Source organism: Cervus canadensis, chromosome 22, assembly GCF_019320065.1.
Source record: "Cervus canadensis isolate Bull #8, Minnesota chromosome 22, ASM1932006v1, whole genome shotgun sequence".
Classification (NCBI taxonomy): Eukaryota; Metazoa; Chordata; class Mammalia; order Artiodactyla; family Cervidae; genus Cervus; species Cervus canadensis.
Window position 1 is genome coordinate 44,585,978 of NC_057407.1, and position 25,043 is coordinate 44,611,020.

The following is a 25,043-nucleotide window of genomic DNA, read 5'->3' on the forward strand; positions in this document are numbered from 1 at the left end:
CCCTACTTCTAGTGGGCGTCACCCTGACAGGACTCCTTCCCTCTGCGCTACATAGAGACTGGCTCAGAACTCTTCAAAGTTTTTTTTCCAAGCCAATATGCTGATCTCAGAGACACTGGGACCTCTGGGAGCTGGGCTGGGACTATGGTGAGGCAAGTGAGGCACTGTTTTTGGATGCAAAACTTAAGGGGGTTGCAAAAAACTCAGTGGTAATCAGGATAAGTATTTTAATACAATATTTTTTAAAAAATAAAAACTAGGGACTTCCCTGGTGGTCCAGTGGCTAAGACTCTGAGCTCCCAGTGCAGGAGGCCCAGGTTCGACCCCTGGTCAGGGAGCTAGATCCCACATGCTACAACTAAGACCCAGAGCAGCCAAATAAATAAATAAATAAAATTTAAAAAATAAATAAATAAATAAAAAATAAAAACTAATGTCAAAGCACAAAATGAACAAAAAAAATTAATCAAGATTTTGAAATAAAGACAATAAAGATTCAGGGTCACCAATTAGGTCTGGTTTTAGGTTTCTGTACAGGGGGAAATGGCAACCCACTCCAGTATTCTTGCCTAGAGAATCGCATGGACAGAGGAGCCTGCCGGGCCATGGTCCATGGGGTCGCAGAGAGTTGGACACAACTAAAGTGACTGAGCACTCACGCACAGGGCAATCCCAGTGAATCTGACCTATGACAATTCACAGAATGAGGCAGGGTTCTGGGGCTGAGAGAATGGAGTTCAAGGCTGGGCTACAACTGATGACTTACTGGCGATCCCAAGCACGTCCCTTCCCTCCTCTCTGGATTTCATCTGTCCTTCCTGGAGGCTGGGGCATTGCCTGGATGGCCTCCTGACCCATCTTCCTCATCCCCCCACGGCCTGCAGAGGGTTCTGTCCCTTTTTCTGGGAGGCTGCGTCTCCCAGGCCATTGACTCCTGGCTATTAATATCTCAGCCATCCCTGGCCTGATCGGGGTGTTTAATGGCTGCCAGCTGTGGCTCCGGCCCCCCTCCCCCGGGAGAGATAAGAGCAGTTCCTGTTCCCACATGGAGGGAACAGAAAGGAGCGGTGGCGGGGGGGGGTTGTCATTGCCCACTAAAACAGGCCCTGGGCAAGTGATGGGAACTGAGGTACTGATACCAGCTCTTCACTCCAACCACCCCCGCCAGCCAGATGGAGGTGCCTGGGGATATAGACTCCCCGTGCCCACCCCCGGGGGCTGCTCTGGTCTCCCTACCTCCTGCCTGGGCTCTGTCCCCTTAGGTCAGGTTCCAACAGTCTTGGGTCTTCTCCCCAGGTACCCCACAGACCTTACTTCAGCATGTTCCAAACCAGTTCCTCCTCACCTAATGGACTGGCAGCTTTTCCTTGTTCCGCCCCTGGGGTCCTTCTCAGCAGTCAGAGTGGCCTGCCCCAAACCCACCCTCATCCCTGTGGCTTCATTTAAGAAGCCCCCACTGAATTCCTGCTGCAAAGAGCCCCCCATACTTGCTTCCTTGGATTCAGGTGACTCTGGCACCTCTTCTGCTCCCTTGGGATCTGGCGACTCCTTCCTAGTCCTCGGGAAGTACCCCTCACCTGGAAGATGCTCCTTATCCATCCTACTGGCAGACTGGTCACCCTCCTTGGGCAGCCTGTCCCCTGGAGTGGCAGGAGTCGCCCACATGGTGGTAGTCTGTGCCAGGATGGTGGTGGGGAGGGGCTACTTGTCCTTGTCTTCCCAGAGTGAGCCCACCTGAGTGAACTGGGCTTTGCCCTTAGGGTCTGGGGCCAGATGTGGTCAAGGGCCAGGGCCTCGCCTGCAGGCCACCAGAGGTCTGGTTCTACCTGGGGTCACAGCTGGGTCTGCGGCTGGAAGCACTGTCACAAGGGCTTGGTTGGAGGGCCCATCCTGGGTCTCCTTCATCCCAAGCTGTCCCTGGGGTCATTAATCCTATGTCTTCACCACCTCCTCTCTCTCTTGAATCTCATTCTGAAATGGATCTGAGGAGAGAGGCCTGACCTCTCTGTCACCTGGCCTTCTGGGGAGGGGCCTCCACTCAGGTATTTGGGTCCCTAAGGCCAACCTTGATGAAGTCCTCGAGGCACCCACCAGGTGGCGATAGAGATGAGCTGGTCTGGTCTGACTGCCCAGAAAGGCCTGAGAGGTACTGGCAAGCTGGAGGAAAGAGGGGGTGCAGGAGAAATTCTGCTCGTGGTCACCCCCATTCTACTCCCAGTTCATACACAGCCTGGGACATCTGCTCATGACCTCTGCTGGCAAGGAATCATGTCTCAACTTCTCTGCATTCCTGAATGCCCCTCAACCCCTGGCAGGAGCCGGGAGTTGTCGGGGTGGCAGGGCCCCACCTCTGTCTTTTAATTTTTTTGTCCCTGTCTTGGGTCTCTCTCTCTTTCCACCCTCCTGGATGATAACTCTGCTTCTCTCCCCAGATATGACTCACTAATGGTGGGATTTTAGGCAGAGTGGAGAATGGGCCAGGACCAGCAGAAAGTTCACAGGAAGGGGAGCCCAAGGAGGTCAACTGGAGCAATGACTTTGAATCCATCCCTCGCTGACCGGCACCATCTTCTTTGCCCTGCAGCCTCTGTGTTTAAACCTATTAGAGGTATTGTCTGTTTTGGGGACACTTATTCTGTCCTCCGCCACCTGGACAATGGTAACACGGTCACCTCATGACCTGGGTGCTCCTTGGCTGTCGGTGCCCAGACATAACCATTTCTGGGGCTGCGGACAGCTCCGTCAGCTGTTTTGCATAGTTCCAAGAATAGCACTGTCTCTTGTTGGTTGGATTTTGAGGGCAGGGGGACACAACAAGGACGGGATATAACTTCACCACACTCAGAGAAGAGAGGGTCCCACTGAGCAATATGTGAGCTGAAAGCCCTTAGAACTGTGTGTTCCTCACACGGAAGCCAGAGGGGTGGTGGCGTCTGACTTCAGTGACGACTTTGGCCAGCCCTCCTTGGAATGGGGGCTGGGGGGATGGCCACGAGTTGGAAGCTGGTCCCCATTTTACCCCACATGGGAACACCAACCACCAGGAAAGCCAGGCTAATCCAACCCAGTGTTTATTGTTGCACAAGCCTGTTTGTAGTCCCAAGGGGATCTTCTGGCTGGGGCGTGGATAGCAAGCCGTGTGGCCACAGGGGTGCAGGGAAGATACAGGCTGTGACAACCCCCAGGCTCTTGTCCAGAGGATACACGGGCCAGAGGACTCCTCAGCCACACTCCGGGGAGAATGGGAATGGGGTTCGGGGATGGTGCTAATAACAATACCAGTGGTGATACAAATAAGCAAGAGGATTCAGCTGGTTACAATATATAAAAGGCAGCAGTTAAGAGTCTGTGCTTTCACTTTCCCATCAGCAAGATCTGAGTTCAAATCCTGTCTGTGTGACAAGGTGAGGTACCTGCTCTGGGTGAGGCTCACTGTGATAGTGCCCACCTTGCAGGGTTGCTGTGAGGATGAAGGGGCCTGTGAGCATCCATCATCTCTGAGCCTGGTGCTAATAGTTGGCACATAGGTGGGCAGCTCCCAGAGCTGGTGAGGATCGGTAGGGCTGGAGGTAATCTCTTGGAATTGGTCCAGCCATCCCGGGGCAGCTCCATCCTAGCAGGGATTATGGAGATAGCTGCCCTCCCCAAACTAAAAACTCCTTGTTTACAACCGCACCTGCTGGAGGCAGAAAAACTCATTCACTGCGAAGAGCTGGCAGCTATGAGGAGGCACTGAGGGAGGGGACTGCATGTTTGGAGAGATGCCTGAATGGTGATGCTTAACCCAAAAGAACCTGATGTCAACGGTGGAACTTCAGGCACTGTCCAGGTGGTGGTGGCAGGTGACCTTTCAGGGCAGTACCCTTGTCGCCTGAGATAACAGCACATTCCCAAATGCACTGTCTGGGGATAGGCGGTGGCCTTTCTCCGATGGGTCGGGTGGGTCGCGTGAGCTACCCAGGGTGGAATCAGGCGAGAGTATGCAGATTTCTTGCCCTCAATTGGCGGAGGAAGTCTTTGGGGGCGGAGTCTGAAGACAGCTTCACCCCACGTCTTCCAGGTAGGAGCTTCCAGTGTTCCTCCATCTATGTACCCTCGTCTGTCCAGGCAGGAGCAAAGGCAGCGTTCTCCAGGGACTGCCGGACAGTGATCTGGGGGCCCGGGGAAGCCTCCTGAGCTCAGGGCTGGGGCTGACCTCGCCCGAGAGGTCTCTGCCCCCGGAGCCGCGCGGGGTGGCGGGCAGTGCCGGCGAGAGGTGCCGCCCAGCCGCCTGGGCACCTGGCGGTCAGACCAGGGAGACTTCGGCCTGGAAGCTGGAGGAGCGGCCTGCACCAGGGCTGACGCGGGTCAGCATGGAGACCTGCGTGCTGCACGTGGCCCCGTTGCTGCCTGCGGATGGGTGCTGGTATTTGGGGTCCCAACCCAAGACGCCCTGCAGGTGCCAGCGCCGCCACTTCCGCCGCAGCTCTGCCTGCACCTGGGAGAAGGAGAATGGTCAGGCCCGCCCCAAGGAAGCCTCCCGCCATGCTGACTGGGCTGCAGTCCATCTAGGATGCGGAGGCAGGCAGTCATATCCTCTTGAGGAGTCTAATGTGAGGGGCCAGATGCTACTTTGGGCGCTGCAGAGATGGGACCTCCTTGGAGCCAGGCCAAATCAAGCCACTGGAGTTGGGGGAGGTGGGAGCCAGAGAGGATCAGAGAATGCAGTCTAGGCAGGGAGTGGGATGCTGCAGGGGGTGGGTGGCGGTACTCTAGTCTCCAGATCCTTGCCCTCTAAATCACTGAACTCATCCAAGTAGATTTTTGTGCTTTGTAACCGGGCTCCACAGTGACTCAACCTTGCTGCCTCCACCCATCCCCGCTCACACTGCACATAGCCACCCAACACAGCACTTCTCACACTCTTCTCTCACGAATCACAAGAATCCCCGGAGATTTTCTTCAAAGCAGATTCAAAGTCAGCAAGTCCGGGGTTGTCCCAGAAATCAGCATTTTAAGCAAGGTCCTAGGTGCCATCACTGACGTACTAGTCTGAGGACCACCTTTGGCATAGCAAGGTTTGACCCGTCTCTGCTCCACGCATCAGGGTTTTTGAACCCTGAGGCTACCAGACTTCTGTTCCCTGGCCCCCAGGGTCTGGGAGGGGCTTACCTCACCATTCAGGAAGCAGTAGAGGATGGCCACCACGAAACCCTAGGGAGGAAGGGAGCAGAAGTGAGGTAGACAGACTCGGAGAGCCCCAAGCCCTGCCCCACCCATGTTCCCTTGGATAATCAAAGGGCTAAACGTAGAGTAGGTGCTTAGTAGATACTTATTACAGTGAAAAGATTGTCATCTACGGGCAAGAGGCCAAGGACCCAGGAGAATCCCCTCCCTTAAAGCCCAGAGAAGAATGCAGCCTTATGTCCACAGTTCCTACCTGGAAAGACCCCACGACGAGCTCAAACACCATTTTCACTTCAGCCTTAAAGTTGTCGGGGAAGAAGGCGAACATGATGTAGTGCACGCCAAACAGGGGGATCAGCAGAAGGGTGGACTTGGCCAATCTCCTGGGGACAGGGGAGGGGCAGGCAGTGGGCATGGGTGTCCACACATGTGGATACAGAAGACAGGGACAAGGAGCAGGATGTGTGAGGATGGGCTGTGGGGTTTCGTAAGCCCTATATCCACATGTTTCTGTTCTGCATCTGCAGTGCCTGTATCCTCATGCTCCCCCGGCCCTCCTCTCCTGGACAGGCTCATGAGAGAGAGAGAGAGAGCGTAACCCCTCTATTTCACTTCCTGGAGGAGAGCACATAAAGGAAGACCACTGCTGAAAAACCCAAGGATGATGCATAATAGTGGCTATTTTAGGCTCCATGGCCACTAATGGGGTATTAAGCAATGGGAGAACTTGGTTTCTCTTTCTCTGGTCTCAATTTATCCAATTTGTACAATGGGGCGAGTGTATGCTCAACATGGTCAAGTAAGAGAAGTGGTTTTTCCATCTCTCTATTGTGTCCAACTCTTTGGGATCTCATGGACTGCAGCACACCAGGCTTCCCTGTTCTTCACTATCTCCCGGAGTTTGCTCAAACTTATCTCCATTGAGTTGGTGATGCCATCCAACACCTGTAAACTCAGAAGCGCTTTGGGCACTACAAAGTGCAATGTTTTCATGAGAGACCAATGCTTTACTGGAATTTGAGGGCCTTTGGGAAGGAAGGCTTTGTCCTTGGGTAGCTGACCACATCTGTCCAAGGTCACTTGGGAGGATGGTGGGTGCTCAAGTTTGTGCTTGGTCACCAAGGGTGACTAGGGGTCAATTAGCAAAGCCCTGTATTTGGCTTCTCTGCTGTGTCCACTTCCCCAGGAGTTGCTACCTTTTCTGGGATCACACCCCTTTCCCCCTGTCTCCCCCTGACCAATACATGCAACCCCAGCATTCTCTGAAAGACCAGCTCTTTCTTAACCACCCTTGTGTGTTCAGCAGGGTCCACAGTCACTTGAGATGACTCGCCCCTTTCCCGTGGAGCAGGGTTCATCCTGGTTCAGGCCTCCCAGCCAGCCCCCTGACCTCATAGTTAGTCCAGGCAGCGTGAACCCACAGTCCTCGCGCTGGGAGAGGTCTGAGGGCTGGATGTGTCTCTGCCTTTCTCTCTCCTGCCCTGGCAGTCAGTCCAGGGGAGCCTAGCCCTGAGCCTGAGGACCTACCCACTCCTTCCTGGACCTGGTTCCCCACCACACCAACATCCCCAGCCCTGCCCACCACTCCTTGGCTGCAAACCTATCCCACGCACCCGCGACTGACAGATGGAGGCTTTCTTTAAATTGAAGGCTTGTGGGGAGGTGGAGAGTGGGAGCTGACAGTCCCTCCACAGGGAGCTCCATCTTCCACTCCCCCCACCTCTTCTGCCTGCCGACAGCTGTTCAGTTTCCACCTCACCCACGTGGACCTGGCGATGACCGGCTCGCTCTGCCTCAGATCCAAGCCCTTTTGAGCGGTTGTATGTTTGGGGGAAACAAGGCCCCGCAGGCAAATTAGAGGAAGAGCGGGCACTGGCCTGCTGAGCTAGCCCTCGGGCCCACTGCAGCCCCTGCAGGGCCTTCCTTTCTCAGACTGGAAGGGAAGCCCCGCCTCCACACCCGGCAGGAGGGAGAGCTGTCACACCAGGAACTCAAGTCGTTCTTGTCTCATCAGAGAGAATCGCAGGATTCCAGAATAGAATCCTAAATCCAGCAGCTCGTGACATTCTTTCTAACCAGATTAGAACCACAGCACAGATTCCCCAGAGAGAAGCCGGGCCCAGGAGAACATTCTAGAATCCCAGGACTAAAAGGCCCTAGTGGGATGCCCCAGGTTCGTCTTGTCCGTGCAGTGCAGATAATCAATCTCCTGTTCCCATCTGCGGGTGTACAGACTGACTCACCCTCCCGTAGCCACACGCTTTGTGTTTCTCTAGTTCTGTCTTCCAGCTTAGTTGTTTTAATGAAACCTGCCAGTTCTCTCATCCCCTCCTCTTCCACAAGCACAGGAATGCCCCTCACACCTTTCAAGCAAGGCTATGACCTCTGTCCCCACAGACACTGTGCCCTCCCCCCACCATGGTGATGTGGTCCCAAACCTTTGAGGAGGAGGAGGGAGTATGGGTCAGTTTCCTCATCTGTGAAATGGGTACAATTTGGAGGAGACTTGGAGAAGGAAACGGCAACCCACTCCAGTATTCTTGCCTGGAGAATCCCATGGACAGAGGAGCCTGGCAGGCTACAGTCCATGGGGTCACAGAGAGTCAGACATGACTGAGCAAATAACCCATGGAGGAGACTATATGGATGGAATGAGATGAAGCCTGGAAACCCCATTGCACGCGCCTGGCATGTAACCTACGGGTGCCATTGCTACTCTCAGGGGTTACTGAGCCCTGAATGTGGCTGTTTCCTTGGTAGACCTGGGGCTCCCCCGAGGCATCCGTCTACCGCACCCCATTTTTGAGCCAGGCACAAGTCAGGCACTGGGCACGTGGTGTGAACAGGACACAGGTTATCTCCTATTTTCTTGAGCTCCCTCGTTTAGCAGCAGATACACAGCAGGGCAGATCACCTTCTAGGCAAGTCGTGAAGAGAAGCAGCCCTGGGACTCACGGGCCAGGTGAGGGCGGGGGTGGGGACATGTGTGGACTGAGCCAGGCCATGGCGTGGAGCTGGGCAGAGCATGGTGGTTGTTTGGTGACTCTGGCAGGGAGCTTCTAGGGAATGGGGGATGATCTGAGGACTGGAGCTGGGGATATTGGGAGGGCCGGGGCCCTGGGTCCGTGCTCACGAGTACGGGCTGCTGTCACTCTTCCCGACATCTGGGGGCCGCAGTTTCTGAACCAGGATTCCAATGATGCGAATGAACAGGATGAAATTCACCTGGTGGGTCGGGGGCCAAGGTTAGGTGGTCAGAGAGGGGAGGAAGGGTGTCTAGTCCCCTGGAATGATGGCCTTGTCCCCCAGGGCCCAGTTACCGGTCTATTGTACCTTTCCCCTAGCTCTTCCCTCTTCGGGAGAGTCATCCAGGAACCCTCTTTCACACCCCCAAGGTCTGGGCCTCCCCATTTGCTTTCTCTACTCTAGAGGAAGAACTGCTGGGGAAGGAGTTGGGGACAGTCCTGCCTTAGGCATCGATCAGGAAGTCTAGGTTTCAGTTCTGACCTAGACATGAATGTCCAGTGGGATCTTGGCCAATTGTCTACCCACTCCGGGCCCAGTCTCCCCCTCCCTAAGTGGTGGAAGGAGGCCTTACCAAGATGGAGGCGAGGATGGGGGCCTTTATGATCCACCACAGTGAGGAGTTGATTGTGTCCCAGCATCTGGGGCAGGAGACAGAGGGGAGAATGAGGGAGCTTGTCCTCGGCCCCAGAGAGTCAGTCCTCCTCCCGCTGTCCCCAGCTCTGCCCCGGAGCCCTTTAAAAACCACTGGCCCAGAGTCTGTTACTCCCCAGCCCCTCCTGATCCCACCCAGGGGATCTGCCCTGAGTGTAGGGAGCCAGGAGGAGGGGGCAGGCTGACAGCTCACCCATAATCCTCAAAATGGATCCTGATGATGGTCCACACCAGGGTGAATGTGCTGGGCACCCCTGTCAGGACCGAAGGAGAGAGAAAGAAGAGAGGGCATGGGAGAAAGAGGGAGAAATGAGGCGGAAGAACCAGGGAGGGATAGGGAGAGAAAAGGGAGGGTTTCCAATGCGGTCACTCATGGTGGCATACATAGACAGTTCACTCTGCAGAGATACTCTCCTGAGGGGGCGAAGCTTTAAGACTGCAGGACTGTGCCTGTCTGCACAGTCTTTCTCTCCTTTTGGAGTCTCTCCTTTTGGCAGAGGTGCTTTATAGATTAGCAGCATCCCTGTGTGTTTCGAGGGGTGAAGGGGAAGTGGAAGGATGTTCAGAGAGCCTGTCTGTCCCACAGGTCAGCCCGAGGTACAGCTGGAGCCAGAGGGCACCTGCTCAGGGGTCAATTGGAGGACTTTTCTCAATCCTTGGCTGAGTGCCCTGCAGGTAGGACTTGAAGCCCAGCAAGACCTAAGGGTGCAGGCTGGGTTGGTACCCGCCCCCCTAAAGAGCTCCCCCAGCTTTGCCCCCTTGTTCCCATCCTGACAGCCCTCCCTGGTACCATACCCCAGCCGATGAATATGTACCCCCAGAAGTACTTCCGCTCGGAGAAGAAGGAGACGGCGAGCAGGGTGTGCAGGTAGAGGCCCTCCACCAGCAGCCAGAAGAAGTTGGCCATGACACAGTACTGGAATAAGACCACGGCTGCCTTGCAGCCCACCTGCAGGGGAGGAGCAGGGAGGGGGCTCACTGGAGTAAGCAGGGGTCCCTGCCTGCCCACATCTCTGTCTGAGGTGATCAAAAGGTATACTGTACAGCCAGCTTCCCAGTTAGCACTAATTTTAGATCATCAGATGCTTTGGAATAAGCTCAAAGTTTTAATTATCCACCCATGAATTTATTATCTATTTATCTTCCTATCTATATATCTAGTAACTCACCTACCCACCCAATCATCCATCTGCCCACTTATCCACTTATCCATACACTTACCCACTACCCCCAGCATCCACTGTCAAGTCACCCAACTTTCTATCTACCATCTGTGCATCCACCCATCATCTGTCTATCGGCAACCATCATCTTCCATCTGCCAATCCATCGACACACTCACCTATCAGTCTCTCCATTCATTTATTATCTACATATCAGACATCCACTATGGACTCAGACACCTGGACATCTCTTCATCCATTCATTTATCTACTTGTCCATCAGTCTGCTCCTCCATCCACCCACCGATATACCACACCCCTCTACCCATCATCTATCCAATTTTTCTTACTTCATCCTTCTATCTTCCCACCTACTCAAGTCATCCAGACATTATTTACTCAGCCATCCAGCTACCAATCCATCCACTTACCACCTCTGCTACTCAATCACCTTATTCCAATGGAAAGTAGCTGGAAGAGGTATAAGGGGGAATTCTTGCTTTTATTAGCAAAAGTCCCTTGAGTGTGTAGGGAGAAGAGCTGTGGACTGTCTCAGGAGCCTCAAGGACAGGGGAGGGGAGGGGGAACAGAGCACCTGTAGCAGGGGGCACTGTGAGCTATAAAGCAAATGAGGGGGTTAGATGGAATTGTTGGGGAAAGATAGGGACAGAGAAGAGGAAGAGAAGGGGGATGAAGAAATTAGAAAAAAAGAGGGGAGGGGAGGGGTGATCATTCCTCTTGGGCGGTGAAGAAGCTGGGTGAAGAATGGGTTCCCTAGACAGGTGAGTGAGGACAGGGGAGAAGTCAGGGACACCTCTGGGGAGGGTAATCAGGGGCTCTGGGAGGCCCGGCTGGCATGATCAGAAGGTCTTCTGGGCCCTCTGTCCTCTCCCAGAAACAATCTTCCATTTCAAAGTGAGCCCAGAAACGTGTAAGCCAGAGCTTAGAGACACCGACCTCCAGGAAGTCTTCTATTTTCACTCCTCCCTACCCAGGCCTCAGGTTCCCACCATTCTCTCCTGTGCCCTTGGCTTTGAAGTGTCCTCAGAGAGCAGATTCCACTCCTCTGCTGGCTGGAAAGTCCTTCCTCAGGTCTTACTTAGGTCCCTCCTGTAGGCAGTCTGTTTCCCCCACCCTCCCTCATTGCTTGTCAGCAAGAATAACTCAGATCTTTAACAGGGCAATGATCTGTGCTGCTTCTTGCCTTAGAAAAGCTTCACAGAGCTGCTAATGCATAGGGAAGCCACTATTATCCTCAACAAGTGCGCTGGAGGCTGCAGGCTGCTCCCCAGGCTCTGGGGCTCATGTCCCACAAGTCTGAGCCCAGCTCCCAGGCGAGGTCATCTGAGGCACTCTGGGAATGACCAGGGTGGCCCCTCTTGGTGTTCCCTCTCCCTTGAGACACCCGAGATTCTACCATCACTCTCTGCAGAGATTCACTTTCAATCCCACTCTTTGGGGAGAAGGTACTGCTGACCCCTGAAGTAACACACTACCTCTGAGGTCCCCCATGAGGCAATGAGTCATTGACCACAAGGGGTAGACGGGAGACAGGACTGGTCTTAAGCTCTCTGTCTCTGCTCAGGGCTGCGGCGCACTCAGGGAGGGACTAAGGAGATGGACTCCTTAGTGGTGGGCAATGACTTCTTTAAAGGCTCTCAATCTCCCTTCCCTAGGCAGGTCCAGAGTGACTGACGGCAGGGGAAGAAACGAAGAGCAGGGCGGTGTGGGGTGGGACTGGCTCCAGGTGGCCATGGGGGGAGGAGAAAGAGGGGCATGATGAGCAGAGCCCTGGGGATGCGGATGGCAGGGAGGAGGGTTGGAAGGAAGCTCAAATGTCCTTGCACGATGGGGAAACTTGAGGCAGGGAGTTCCCTAAAGTCCCATGGGAAGTTAGCAGCAGAGGCGGGAAGGGGAGGTTATGAGCTGTGGCCCCAAGTGTCCCCTTTCCCACCCAGGAGAGGTGTTTCTCATTGGCAGGAGGAGGTGTGTGAACCCCCAGATGACCAAGCACCCCCTCCTGCTGTGGGAGCGAAGTGGGATTCAAGGAACTGGCAGGCAGGGTCAGACAGGAGTTTGGCCATCTTAGGAGAGAGAGAAAGAGAGGGAGAGAGAGGGGAGGAAGACAGGAGGGAAGAGAGAGAGAAGAGGAGATTCAGGAGAGAGGGCAGAGGGCGGCAGGCCTGGATGGGTCCTCACCGAGCCCTTGGAGCAATGGTCCGTCTCCCCACTGTTGAAGAGGGCCAAGTCTTTGATGAAGACGGCGGCGGCCCTCAGGATGAAGGATATGAAGAGGTGCATATGGATGTAGTTCCGTGTGCAGTGGAGCTTCCTGTGGGAGGCGGCCAGATCTGGGAGGCCGAAGAAGGCCTCAGACCCCCGCCCCATCCAACACGTCCAGCGCTCTGAGAGAGGGGAGGACTCGAAGCCTCTGAATGCGGACCCTACCCTCAAGGGGGACCCTGTCCCCTGGCATCCTATCCAGATGTGCAGCCTGGCTTGCCGTACCTCCTTCCAGGGCACAGGCCTCTGGTGACCTATCCCCCGGTGACCGGCTCCCTGTGAGGGACGAGGCTGACACAGGGGAACACTCTGAGTGGCCTGCTGTCTCAAGGGGAGGCTGGCCTGGCAGGGGGGCTGGGGCAGGACTGGATAGGGGCTGACCGTGGAGCAAGGAACAGCATGCCTGGGAGCGGAGTGACCTGGTCGGTCTCTCTGAGGCCTGTGGCTCGGGCTGGTCCTCACCTGAACAGGCTCAGGATGGCCGTGGCGACCAGGAGGGTGGCGAGGGACAGGCTGTAGCCGATGGTGTAGCCGGTCTTCACAGAACTGTAGAACACTGTCTGCTGCTGCTAGAGGGAGGCGGGGTGAGGATCTCGGGTGGGGTGAGGGGCGCTCACCTAGGCGCGGGGTGCCCTATGCATCCTGCCTCCCTTCCCCTGCCTTGGCAGATGAGGAGGCTGAGGTCTGGGGCTCCCAGTCCCCAGACCCCCTGACTCCCTGGTTTCCACAGACGAGTCAGGGCTGCTTCCCAGGGTGGAGGCGGAGGGTTGATCTCAACTCTTCTCTGCTCCTTCACAGGAGAAAGGTCAGTGGGGGAAGGAGCAAAAATGCCACACGTTCCACTGGCCCATCCATTCATTCTTCGGTCATGTGTCCAGCAGACCTTCTGAGCCAACTCTGGGCTTGGTATCCTTGGGCGTAAGACTGCTCACCCTTCAGACCCTCACACGAAGCCCTCCCTCCCCACTGAAGACAATAGTAAAGAAGACACTTGTTGTTTAGTCTCTAAGTCTTGTCTGACTCTTTGTGACCCCATGGACTGTAGCCCTCCAGGTTCCTCTGTCCATGGGATTTCCCAGGTAAGAATACTGGAGTGGGTTGCCATTTCCTCCTCCAGGGGATCCTCCGGATCCAGGGATGGAACCCAAGTCTCCTGCATTGACAGGCAGATTCTTTACCACTGAGCCTCCAGGGAAGCCCAAAGAAGACACTAGGGGTGGATCGTGTCACAAATTTGTGACTTGTCGGGGCTGGGGTTAGCAGGAGGAGGGCATTCTGGCCTTTCTGGGGAGGTGGGACAAAGCTGGATGCCGAGGGCTTCCTGCTGCCCCTGCCCCATGGATGCACACACAAAGCCATGGGCAGCCCCTCCTTCCTCACCGCCTCCTACTCCCTGCTGGAATAGAGGCCAGTGGTTAGAAAGGACTTAGTGGATTTAGATCCTGCCTGAGGATCTGGTGGGCTTTGAAGGCCTCTGAGAAAATTACTGCCCTCTTGGGAGGGATAAAAGTCCCTATCTGTGAAAGGCATCAGGAGTGGGACAGAAGTCATCACAGACAGCCAGACAGTGTTCACACATCAAAGCTGTGAGGGGCTCCTATCTTGGGACTCCAATCACATTCCAGGCTTCCCATCAGAATCTCTCCCTGGCTCCTGGCCCCACATCCTTGGAGAGACCACTGACAGTCTGCTCCAGGGCAGATCCCTGCCCTGGGACCGAGAACAATGTCCCTGGCCCTGTCTCTGACTGGCTGCTGGGTATCTGAGGCCAGTTCCCTCCAGGATCCGCACCTCGGTTTCCCTTCTGCGTGAGACAGGGGGGAGGGGTTCTGTCTGCCCTGCCATGTCCAGGGCTGGAGCAAGGTTCCTGTGAGGGAGTGGGGTGGGCTGGCCTCAGGGTGAGGTCTCAGCTTTGCTGCTGTGTGTCATCCTCCTGGAAGCCCTCTCCTGGAAGCCCTCTCCAGGACCCTTCAGGGGAGCCGGGGGATGAGCCCCTGGGAATGTGGGCCTGGAGAGGGAGGAGGCTTGGGGAGGGCAGATGCCAGGAGTCCTGGCTCCTACACAGAGGGCAACCATGCCCCTTGGTGGGAGAGAGTGGAAGGAGCCAGCAGGCCCGGGCAGTTGTGTGTGTGTGTGTGTGTGTGTGTGTGTGTGTGTGTTTGTGTGTGTGAGTGGTGCATGGAGGCCCACCTCATCCAAACTCGATGAATTGTCATCCAAGCCACAGGCAACGGGGTAGGGGCCAGGCTCCAGGGGCGTCCAGCCCGCTTCGGTGCAGCTGCGGCTCACGTTGCGGCCTGGGTGGAGGGTGGGGCGGAGAGGAGAGAGGGTGAGGTGGGAGCTGGCAGGTTGGAGGAGTAGGCATGGAGTCTGTCTGTCTGTGGGCTCAGCCCTACTCTTACCATCTGCTGCAGCATCAGGTTCCAGCTGTTCTGACCTAGATGCCCAGGACATCATGGGGCAGCCTGGGGCAGGGAGAAGCCCCTCCAGGGCTGCCAGCGGACCCTCTCACACAGATGACAGGGCAGACATTGCTGCCCCTTGCTCTGTATAAACCTGACCTCAGGGTGATTTAAACCCTGATCCTCATCACAGGCAGCCTGGATCCTTGGCAAGGACTGATCCCTGACCCTTGGCATGAGCTGAATGCTGACCCCTGTCACAGGGCCATGGATGCTACCATGTCAGATGGTTTCTTGGTCCCGTGTGTACAGACAGCAGCCTTCTGGCTGGCGTAAGGGGCCCAGGCCTGCCCAGTCCTCCTGGGTCAGCCTGCCTGGGCCTACGAGTCTGGGTTTCCTTCCATACCCTGGGGGCCAGGGGTTCAGATGTGCTGCTGGAGAGGGACCAGAGTAAGGCAGGAGGTGGGTGAGAGTTGGAGGACATCGTATAAAGGCACAGATGTGAAGTCCTGACACATGGAGAAGTGGGAGTTGCTGGCAGGGGCACCTGCCCAGGCAATGGCAAGCACGAGAAGAAATGAGCCGCACAGGATTGCAGAATCTCGGGGCTGAACCGCTGAGGCTGGGTTTCCAGGGCAGTGCACTGTCCTCTGTCCCTGGAGGCCCAGGGCTGCAGCCAAGGGATAGGACCATTAATGGGCCATGTGGGGTGAGGGGTACCCCTTAGGGTCCCCCTCTTCAGGGCAGGGAGGGGCTGGATAGGAAATGGGTAGGACAAAGGGGGCCCCCTCGCCTCTATCCCAGGACTCCTTACAGAGACTGAGTCCAGGAGAGAGACCGCCTGCCAGGCTTGTGGTGGGAGAGGGAGGGAGGAGGAGGAGGGAGAAGGCGGAGGAGGGAAAAAGGAGAGGGAGAGAGGATGAGAGGAGACAGAACAGGTAGGAGGAGGAGGTAAGAAGTTGAGAAAGAAGGTGGGAGGAGAAAAGATTAGGGAAAGAGATCAAGCGAGTTGACGAGGAAGAACTGAGAAAGAAGGTGGCTCCTGACATCCTTGCCCTCTAGCTGCTTTCTCACCTGGGCCACCACTGTCAGCACCACCACTGACATCACCACCATCACCATCATCACCACGGACGTTTTGAGAACTTTCCCCAGGTACACTGGATAGAGCACTTCAGGCACATTATCCTTTTTGGAGCCCCTCCATCATCACAGTTGGGGAGCCGAGCTCCAAGAGGCTGGTCACTTTTCCAAAACCACATAGGAGATACAGGGTAGAGCAGGTGTGGTCCCCACACTCTCCCCAGGTGACTTGGACCCTCATCTGCACTGAGGTGACTGAGGACTTAGTTCAGGCGTCCAAGTGCAGAGCTGTAGGAGGCGGGAGGCGTCAAGCTATCCTGAGCTCAGGGAGGGTCCCTGCGCATGTTTAATACTTCGAAACTTGGCCGTGTGCTCAGAGCATCCCAGGTAACTCCCTATTCGTTATTTCCATGAATCTTCCTGGCTGCCATTTGAAGGAGGTGTTCGTCACCCCACTTTCTGGATAGGGAACTGAGGGATGGCTAGGGGTGGGGGGATCTCCAGGAAGGAGCAGTCGGCTGGGTCTCTTTCCACTGTGAGGTTCCTTCCTGCCACTGTGGCAGGAAGGACTTTGCAGAGGAAGGGGCACTGGGCTAGGCCAGTTCCCTGGCTTACACTTTTTCCATCTGGTTGCCCAGGAAAACACACCCTTTCCCTTACAGATTCAGCCCCTAACCCAGTCTCCTATTCCTCACCATCATTTTCGGAGGCTAAGGCCGCCAAGGATAGCTGAGCAGGTTGTTCACTGCACAAGGGCATCTGGCTGACGGACCCCGAGGGGTAAAGTGCACTTCCTACTCAGCTTGTCACAAGGTGGGTTCAGTGAGCGGTTGACTCCACCCGAGGAAGAGTTGCCTTCTCTCATCTGCCTGAGGGCTCGGTGGGGGCCCCAGTGAGGCTGGCAGCCTCCGCGTTAGCCAGATGGTGGGCTGGAGTTCCGGTTCTCAAGTGAAGGAGCTGCGTTCTCAATTCCAGCAGGGACAGAAGGAAGAGCCTCAGGAGGGATGCAATTAGCATAGTGTCAGAGTGGAATGCAATTGGCGGGCGCTCCCAGGGATCTGAAGAAAGGCTGGTTGCCAGGCTCTGCTGAAGGGAGCATGATGAGAGCTGCCCCAGGGAGCTCAGCTCCTACCTGCCCAGGTGCTGGGTCCCCCTGGAAGAGGGCTGGGCTAGGTGGGTGCTGGCCTGGACTGTGACATGCCTGTGGCTGAGGCATGTCACGGAGGCCACCCTCAAGGAGAGCACCCAGATCTCCTTGACCGCTGAGCACGCATCCCTGAGCACTTGGGGGCAAAACATGACTGCCTCGAAGAGACCATTTGGTCCCCCTCCCATTCTCACTTTACAAACAGGGAAATAGGCCCAGAGGGGGAAAGGTCACCTGGAGAGAGAGACTTTTTGCTCATCCTCTCAATTCTTATCTAGGTCCTGTCCATCACCACCCCTTCCCACCCCAGCCCTGCTCCTCCCTCTGTTCTCCCCCAGCTCATCAAACCCATACCTGAGTGGGGCACACATGACCCCTCCCCTCCCACTTCCCCCACCTGCCTGCTTCCCTCCCCTGACTTGCTGTCCACCCAGGTCCAAACCATCATCATCTCTCCTCTGCCCTGGTGTTGGGTTTTCCCATTTGTACCCCCAGACTTCTCTCTTCTCACAGAAACCAGCTACCAGTTAAAAATCCCCAGCTGGACTGTGTCCATCACCCGCTTAACTTCCGTCATGGCTGCTGAGTGAACTTAGGGAGAGCCCACATCCTGGCAGTCCTCCAGGCCTCTGCCCGCCTGGTCTCTGTCCTCTCCTCCCTCGCCTGAGCTCACGTGGCCTCCACTGAATTTCCTCAGGGCTCATACCACGGGCTGTGGATCCTCTCAGCGATCCCCCGGCTAGGATCTTTGAGACTCTTTCCCAGCCCAGGTCTTCAGACAGTGGTCCCAGCATCACCTCCTTGTAGAGGCCGCCAGGACGGCTGCCTTAGCTTGCTTCTGCCTCTTCTCTTTCCCAGCACTGCTTACTACTTATATAATATTTGCGTGTGTTTTCTTGCTAAACGTCTCTCCAACTAGAACATGAGCTCCCTGAACACAGCGCATTTCATCCTTCTGACCCATGCTGTGTTTGTCCAGCCTAGTGCCGGTCAAGCTAGTAGGTGTTTAATGATCATTCTCTGAATGAAAGCATGACTGACTGTGTGCCCTAAGCCCCTTTAATTATTCAGTATCAAGACGGTCCATTTCCTGAAGAGGTTCCCCCTTTTCTTTTCTGCCTTATATGCGCATATTTACTTAAGCAGGACCTGACAAGTTGTGTAAGAAAGGCCAGTTTCGCAGTCTGAAAGGTCATTGCCTCCAGGTAGTGAAAGAATGAATCAAGACCAGTCCCCCAAAATGGGAACGTGGAAGCCATAACTGTCAATCAGTTATCAATCGCTGAACAAATATTTAGTGAGCCCTTCCCACATGCTTATCTTTCTGGGAAGAGCTAATCAGATCTCATGAGCCCTTCAGAGAACTAACAGTGCAGCCTCTTCCAGGAAGGCCCCCCACCCCCGATTGCTCTAGCCCCTTTGAGCACCTCCTTTGTCGTCTCACTTCCCTGAGAGGTGATTCCCCACTCCAGCCGCCTCTACTTCTGCCACCCAGCTCCCGCCCTTCAACCTGAGGTTCTTACCTTGAATGGGGGAGAAGAGCTTAAAGATGAGGGGACAGGCCAAGACAACCACCTGGCCCCTAGGGGTGGCTGGCCAGCAGGTGAGGTTGTCCCACATCTTGCCGCAGCCTGTGGGGTGAAGGCAGAGGACACACGGGTCAGCGTAGTCACCAGGTGCCTCCAGCCTTGGTCCTGAGCCCACAGGCACCCACTCGCTTCCTCCTTGTTTAGGCTCCCACCTTGAGGAGCCTCCAGTCTGAGGGGAGACAGGGACGGAGGAGAAGGAGGCATAACTACAGGTCTATGGTTTTTGGTGGGAGACAGAGCTCCCCTTGTGTGTTTTGAACAGCGGAGGAGGTTTGTTTGTTGCGGAGATTGTGAGGAAGGGCTTCCCCAGCATCCGATGCACAGGCGACAGGGATGCCAGGCAGGCATTGTGCGCAGTTCTGCACAGCGGTGAGCAGTGTAGCGTCTGGGACTCTCAAATGAGTCGCTGGGTGTTTGCACAGATGAAAACCTTTTGTAATGACCAGAGGCTAGACTCTTACTCCATTTTACAGATAAACACAAGGCACTTATTGTACGGGTTTGACAGTACAAGTCTTCCAGGAAAGAAGCAGCCAAGTAAAAGGAGAGAAGGCTGGGCTTTGCTGTGCTCTGAACTTTACTAAGAGTTGTTCAATGTTTTGGAAAATCACATTACTTATGGCAATGCTGCCCATGAACCTGGGTCAGTGATGCAACCAGCGTATATATCAATCTAAATTTAAAGCTCTCATATTCCCAGAATTTATATTTATAGGTACAACCTTTAGACTCTGTCTTCTTATCTTTTGGTGTGATTGTGCTGGAATGTGTACACAGTATTTTATTATGCATGTCTTTATTCTATTTTTGTTTTACGTCATAATTAGGACATCATTAAAAAAAAGGTGCATGTCCTAAGTTTCATTTTAGAATAGTAAAGGAGGCGTTAGGAAATATTTGTTATAAAAAGTAGCTATTGGGTATGATAGGGTGATGAATATACTAGGGTTTATCTAGTTCTTGAGGAGTCTTCATAAAACTCATAAGACAACACCAAATTACCATATGGACTGTAGCCCACTAGGCTCCTCTATCCATGGGATTCTCCAGACAAGAATACTGGAGTGGATAGCCCTTCCCTTCTCCATGGGATCTTCCCAACTCAGGGATCAAATGCCAGGGCTCCTGCATTGCAGGTGTATTATTTACTGACTGAGCCACCAGAGAAGCCCACCATAAAACAACACAAATGCCTCCAATCCAATAAAATTGTGAACTGTGACAGGGGCTGGTGATTAGGGAGTGAATTCGGATAAAACCCTGTATCACGGGCTGTGTTTTCCACTGTGCATCTGTTCACCTTGCCTGGTGAAGCCTGCACAGTGGGGCTTCTAGGGGTTCACTTGAATAGGCAGATGCCAATGCTGTGGTCTTGCCTGTTCAGGGTCTGGGTGCCCCTGAGGAACAAGGACTCCTCTGGATGCCCTCCCCCGAGGGAGGTTTAATTGTCTCTTTGCAACACTGCCAGTCCCATAGATTTACTCATGAAACCCAACCCCTGAGCCAAAGTCAACGCCAGCTGGGCCAAACCCAGCCCATCCCAGGTCCGAAGGTTCACGAGTTCCCAAGAACGGGGCCTGGGAAGAGGAGGCAGAAGGACATCCCCACTCGGGGAAGAGCCTTGAGCCTCTGAATACAAAGGTGGGCCAGCAGTGGGGAGGGTAGGGGTACCTTCTGGGGCTGCGGGAGCCAGGGGGCACCTGCAGCTGAAGGCTGAGAACACCTGGATCTCCGAGGCCTGGTCAGAGAGCACAGGCTCCCTGCAATGGGGACCCCATCCGCTACTACCCATCCTATCCTGAGTCTTTTGAGGCCTCACTAGGGCTCCCATCTCTCTTCCATCCCTGTGCCCATATCTCTGGAGGCCATGTAGCTGCCAGTCAAATCTTGCTAGATCCTGTTAATGGTATCATCAGCAAACACTTATGCAGCCTTTATATGTGGGAGACATTGTTCTACCCTCTTTACGCTAAGAACTTATTTAACCCTCCCAATTTACTGTCAAGCAACTGAGGGACAGAGCCATCACACAACTAGCTCCAGGTCTCCGGCAAACTGCTTGCCCTCCACCTGGTCTGAAGGACTCGAGACCCTTTCTCTGGGAATTCTGCCTGGCTGATCTGTGGATAGCCCTAACGATGCTGGGCATACCCTGGCTTGCAGGCCAGCTATTGTGTCTGGGTTCTTGCCAGGCTTCGGGCTCTGTAGATTTCCAGTGGCCACCCAGATCAGGAGTGGATTCAGAACTGGGTGTCCTGAGCTCAACTTCACCGGAAGCGGCAGAGAGAGGAGGAAGCCTGGGCTCTGCGCTCCAGGGGCGGCCATGCTTGGCCTCGAGGAATCTCAGTACCGTCAGCGCTGGGCTGTGAACTGCTGGGGTACAGGCTGGTGGGCGGGGTGGGGCTTGGGGGAGCCAAGGTCGAGGGGCTGCCACCTGGTCAGGGAGGCTTCCTGCAGGAGAGAGCAGGGTCGGGAAGCTGAGAGGGGGGGACAGCCAAGAAAATGCGGGGCATCTGGAGCGCCTGTGGTTGTGAGCTGGGCCCGGGAGTATTCTCTGTGTGTCTGCCCCCGGGAGGCCACACAGGTCCCACCGCACAGGTCACCAGGCCCACAGAGACCCAGGGCCCAGGCTGGCTATGTGTGCCCACAGTGGGGCTGCAACCTCAACGGGAAAGAAAGCTCAGCCTGGGTGCGGGATGGCGAGGCAGGGTGGGGACCTCTGCTGTGTCATTTTATAGATGTGTGTGCACAGACACACACACTGACAAGCATTCCCTGGCACACAGAATCACAGACACACATGTAAACATGCATACAGGTACGCTTACTTGAACATGGAAGAACCAGACATAAGCAAACACAGGCACAGAGAGACACACACAACTCACGGACACACATGTATAGACACGACTGAGCATACCACAGACATTCACACACACACACACACCACAGGGCAGACATATCCAGGCAGGTCCAGGCTTACACAGACATATGCCTCCAACATGCAAAGACACTCAGAGTCAGACACAGGGCTATAGGCTCCAGAGGCACAGAGGCAGCCCTAGACAGACGTGGGCCAGGCGTGCACAGTCAGATGTGCACGAACACGCACAGAGTCCTGCGCAAGACCATGGGCAGACTCACCGCCCACAGACCCTTCATGGCCTCCTCTGCATCTCAGGCCGACTGCCTGGTGACAGAGTGTTGGCTTCCTACAGGCACCCTGTGCCAGCAATGACCTCATTGGGATCACAAGGGTGGCCTGCCCTCGGGGCCTGGGAGGTGCTCTAGTGGGGCCTAGAGTCCGGTGTCTGGGCGTCTCCGGGCTGCCCATGATCCCGGATCTCACTGTTGAGACTTTCCAAGGCTGTGTGCAGCCTGGTCTTGACTTCCTGCCCCAGAGGCAGGGGTGGGGGGTGCGGCGTACAAACTGTAGGCAGGTCTGGCTAACCCTCCCCCGGGCCATAGTTTCAGGGCCTTGGGAGACAGAGGGCCATCCTTCCTTGAGAGCTGGGAGAGGTAAAGGCCATCTGTGACGCTGCACACACTCAGAGCTGCAGGAGGTGGGAATCAGAGCTCAGAAGGAGGGACTTAGGCTGGGGTTCATGACTGTCAGCCTCAGTGAGATGGGGGGACAGGGAAGCCAGGAAGAACAGATGCTCCCTGCTCTTGAGCCAGACTGCTATGTAGCTGTAACCCTGGCTTCAGGGAGGTGACCTCTGGGAGAGAGACCCGGAGCTGGCCCAGGCACCCCACTGCTTCAGCCCTCCCCCCCACCTCAGAGAGGCGTGAATTGTACACCCACTCCCCACCCACCACAGGCAGTCGGCCTTGGCACCTTCTGACTTCCCAGACTCTCTGCTTCTCCACATCCTGCCCGCCCTTCTGAGTCTGGCTCCAGCAACAGCTTTTAAAGGAAGCCCTCTATTTCCTTCCATTCTCACCCCACGGTTGCTGAGCCAAACGTGGGGAGCACAAGACTGGGGAGTGAAGACCAGAGGGTGATATCATGTGATCCGATGGCCCTGTAGCTAGGCAGCCTCGATCTGAGGGTGCAGCAGGGCTCACGGTGAGAGGGAGGTGGGCTACGTGGAGGGGGGAGGGTTCTTTCTTGCCATCAGGGGCCTCACCTGCTGTTTCATTCTCCAGCTGCGCCTCCTCCAGGCACTGCTCATGCTGTACCGCGATCATCCGCAGATAGTCACACTCTTCCTGCTGCAGCCCCGCCGCCCCGCCGCCCTGGGGGAGCGAGACAGGGAGGGGGACCCGTCAGCCTCATTCATCCACAGCCTACCTGTCCGTCCGGGGGCTCCAGGAGCATAGGGCTAAGCAAGGCCCAGTAGCCAGACTGACCCAAGTTCCAGACTGAACCCCAGCCCCAGTCTGAACTCGACCTTAGACTGAAGTCTGACCTTGACCCCAAACTCTTATCCAGCGTCCCCCGGAAAGCCCTCTGCTGTGAGGGCCCTGTCACGGCTTCCTGCTGGCTCCAGCAGTACTGTGGCTGTAACAACACTGTCTCTGTGGGTGGCACGACTCTGGACAGAGGTCAGAGGGCCTCTCCTTGGAGCCCAGAGCTGGCCCACAGGATCCTCCAGCTTGGGCTGGGAGCCCTGGGTCCCTGTTTCGGTCTCTGTGGATGAGTGGGGCCCGGCAGGTGCTGCCTTGTTCTGAGTTGGACCCTGGCTTCTGGTCCTTGGAGCCTGGGAGGAGTCCAGGAGTCTGACTCCATCTTTCATCCTCTGTCCCCATTCCTGGAGCCTGTGCTTCTTCCCCTGGGTCACCAGGCAGGGAGGGGAATGCTGGTCTTCCTTGACCAGACCCTCCACCCTCCTTCTTAGCTTCTGAATAATCCAAGCTCTGGCAGATCTAGTGAGGACGAGGGAAGTCTCAAGCAGTAAGAGAGGCCCCTCTAGAATGGCTCACAATCCAACCAGGCCTCCTCTTGCAGAGGTCACCGAGAAGCCCATGCTTCCCCCTCCCTCCGCTGTACCCTGGCCAGGGACTAAGGGTAAAGTCAAACTTGTGTGCCAGGGAGATATTGGCATTGGGGCTGACATGTGAGTAGGGATAAGAGCTGCCCAAGAATAGCTGGAAAAAACAGGTCTTGGGAGTCAGGTCTTGCGGAGGAAGGTGTGGTAAAGGCCTCAGTGAAGGATCCACTGGGCTGGTGGCAGTTTCTGCCAGTCTCTTTGGCATTAGGGAAGTGGCTGCCACCCTGCTTCCTCATCTCTGCCCAGGGAGAAGAATGTCACAGTCCCCAACAGGGCTATGGGGAGACTCCCGCAAGATTGCTTCAGAATCAGAGTCTCTTCCAGCTTGTCCCCCTCATCCTGGGACAAGGGCTTGGCCCTCAGTTTCCCTATGAGCCAAATGGACCTTGGCCCCCTCCCCTGATGACTCTAAGGCTTCTTGTGCAGTAGGGTTTTGGGGAGAGCACAGGTATGTCAGGGGGTTCCCCTTATTTCCTTCTTTTAAGGAGATCCCTGTCTGGCTGCTAGGCACCGAGGGTGTGACTTTAACCATTGCTCTAGACAAGTCAGTCCCACTGTAAGCACGTGCCTCCAAAGAGGGACCACAATCTTAAATCTCATATCTTTTCTTTTAAACAGTTATATGAACAACTGTAGCCTGCTCCATAATAGATCTGTGTTACTTTCCACATGTCAGCTTTTAAATGACTTCTGCTTAGTTGCTCAGTCGTGTCCGACTCTGTGACCCCATGGACTGTAGCCCTCCAGGCTCCTCTGTCCATGAGGATTTTCCAGGCAAAAATACTGGAGTGAGTTGCCATGCCCTCCTCCAAGGGATCTTCCCATCCGAAGGATGAAACTCAGGTCTCCTGCATTGCAAGTGGATTCTTTACCATCTGAGCCACAGAGAAGCCCAAGAATACTGGAGTGGCTAGCCTATCCCTTCTCCAGGGGATCTTTCTGACCCAGGAATTGAACCGGGGTCTCCTGCATTGCAGGCAGATTCTTTACCAGCTGAGCTACCAGAGAAGTCCTTTAAATGACTTACCAGCTAATAGTTTTACCCTAATTGACTGGTAGAGTTAACAGTCCAAGATGGAACCCATGTTCTCTGTGTGGCTTTCACGCTAATGGCTCATGGGTGAGTGAGGTCTGGGTGCTGGGTCACATGATTCCCCTCTTGCCCCAAAGTGTCGGAGATTCTCATGGTGCTTTGTCTTAAAGGATTTGTGTTTGGTTCATCCTGCTGGGGCATGGGAACAAGGGTGGCCAGAGGGATCCCGGAGGTGGCCTCTGGAAGAGGAATCCAGGGATCGGCCACCCCAGCTTGTGTCCCACCATTGGTCTCTCTTGCTTTGTTGGAGCACACTTCTCTCAAGGGTACCTTCCCAGCTTGCTGTCCTCAGTTACAGAGTGTGTTCTGCCTTCTGGTGCTTCCCCAGCCTTGCCTGCCTCTTCTGCCCATTTTCAGCTGCCATCACCCCCTCAACCAATTTTAGTTAAACCCAATGGCTCAGCAAGTAAAGAATCTGCCTGCAAAGCAGGAGATGCAGGAGACG

At 55.3% G+C, this 25,043-nt stretch overlaps 1 protein-coding gene across 2 annotated transcripts in view; it reads right to left on the reverse strand.

Annotated features, from left to right (window-relative positions):
* Window positions 1-3,055: 3,055 nt before the first annotated feature.
* The window catches only part of VIPR1 (vasoactive intestinal peptide receptor 1), a 31,432-nt gene continuing 9,444 nt past the window's right edge, over window positions 3,056-25,043 (reverse strand). The window contains exons 2-13 of one of the 2 annotated variants that reach the window (XM_043443187.1): window positions 22,642-22,750; window positions 18,446-18,553; window positions 14,481-14,587; window positions 12,753-12,856; window positions 12,207-12,339; window positions 9,640-9,793; window positions 9,038-9,098; window positions 8,765-8,831; window positions 8,300-8,391; window positions 5,420-5,549; window positions 5,152-5,193; window positions 3,056-4,477 (exon numbers count right to left, since the gene is read on the reverse strand). In XM_043443187.1, the coding sequence (XP_043299122.1) occupies window positions 4,286-4,477; window positions 5,152-5,193; window positions 5,420-5,549; window positions 8,300-8,391; window positions 8,765-8,831; window positions 9,038-9,098; window positions 9,640-9,793; window positions 12,207-12,339; window positions 12,753-12,856; window positions 14,481-14,587; window positions 18,446-18,553; window positions 22,642-22,750 (1,299 nt within the window). In that variant the 3' untranslated portion in view covers window positions 3,056-4,285. Of the gene's footprint in view, window positions 4,478-5,151; window positions 5,194-5,419; window positions 5,550-8,299; window positions 8,392-8,764; window positions 8,832-9,037; window positions 9,099-9,639; window positions 9,794-12,206; window positions 12,340-12,752; window positions 12,860-14,480; window positions 14,588-18,445; window positions 18,554-22,641; window positions 22,751-25,043 lie in introns of both variants that reach the window. The other variant, XM_043443186.1, reaches the window with a different exon arrangement.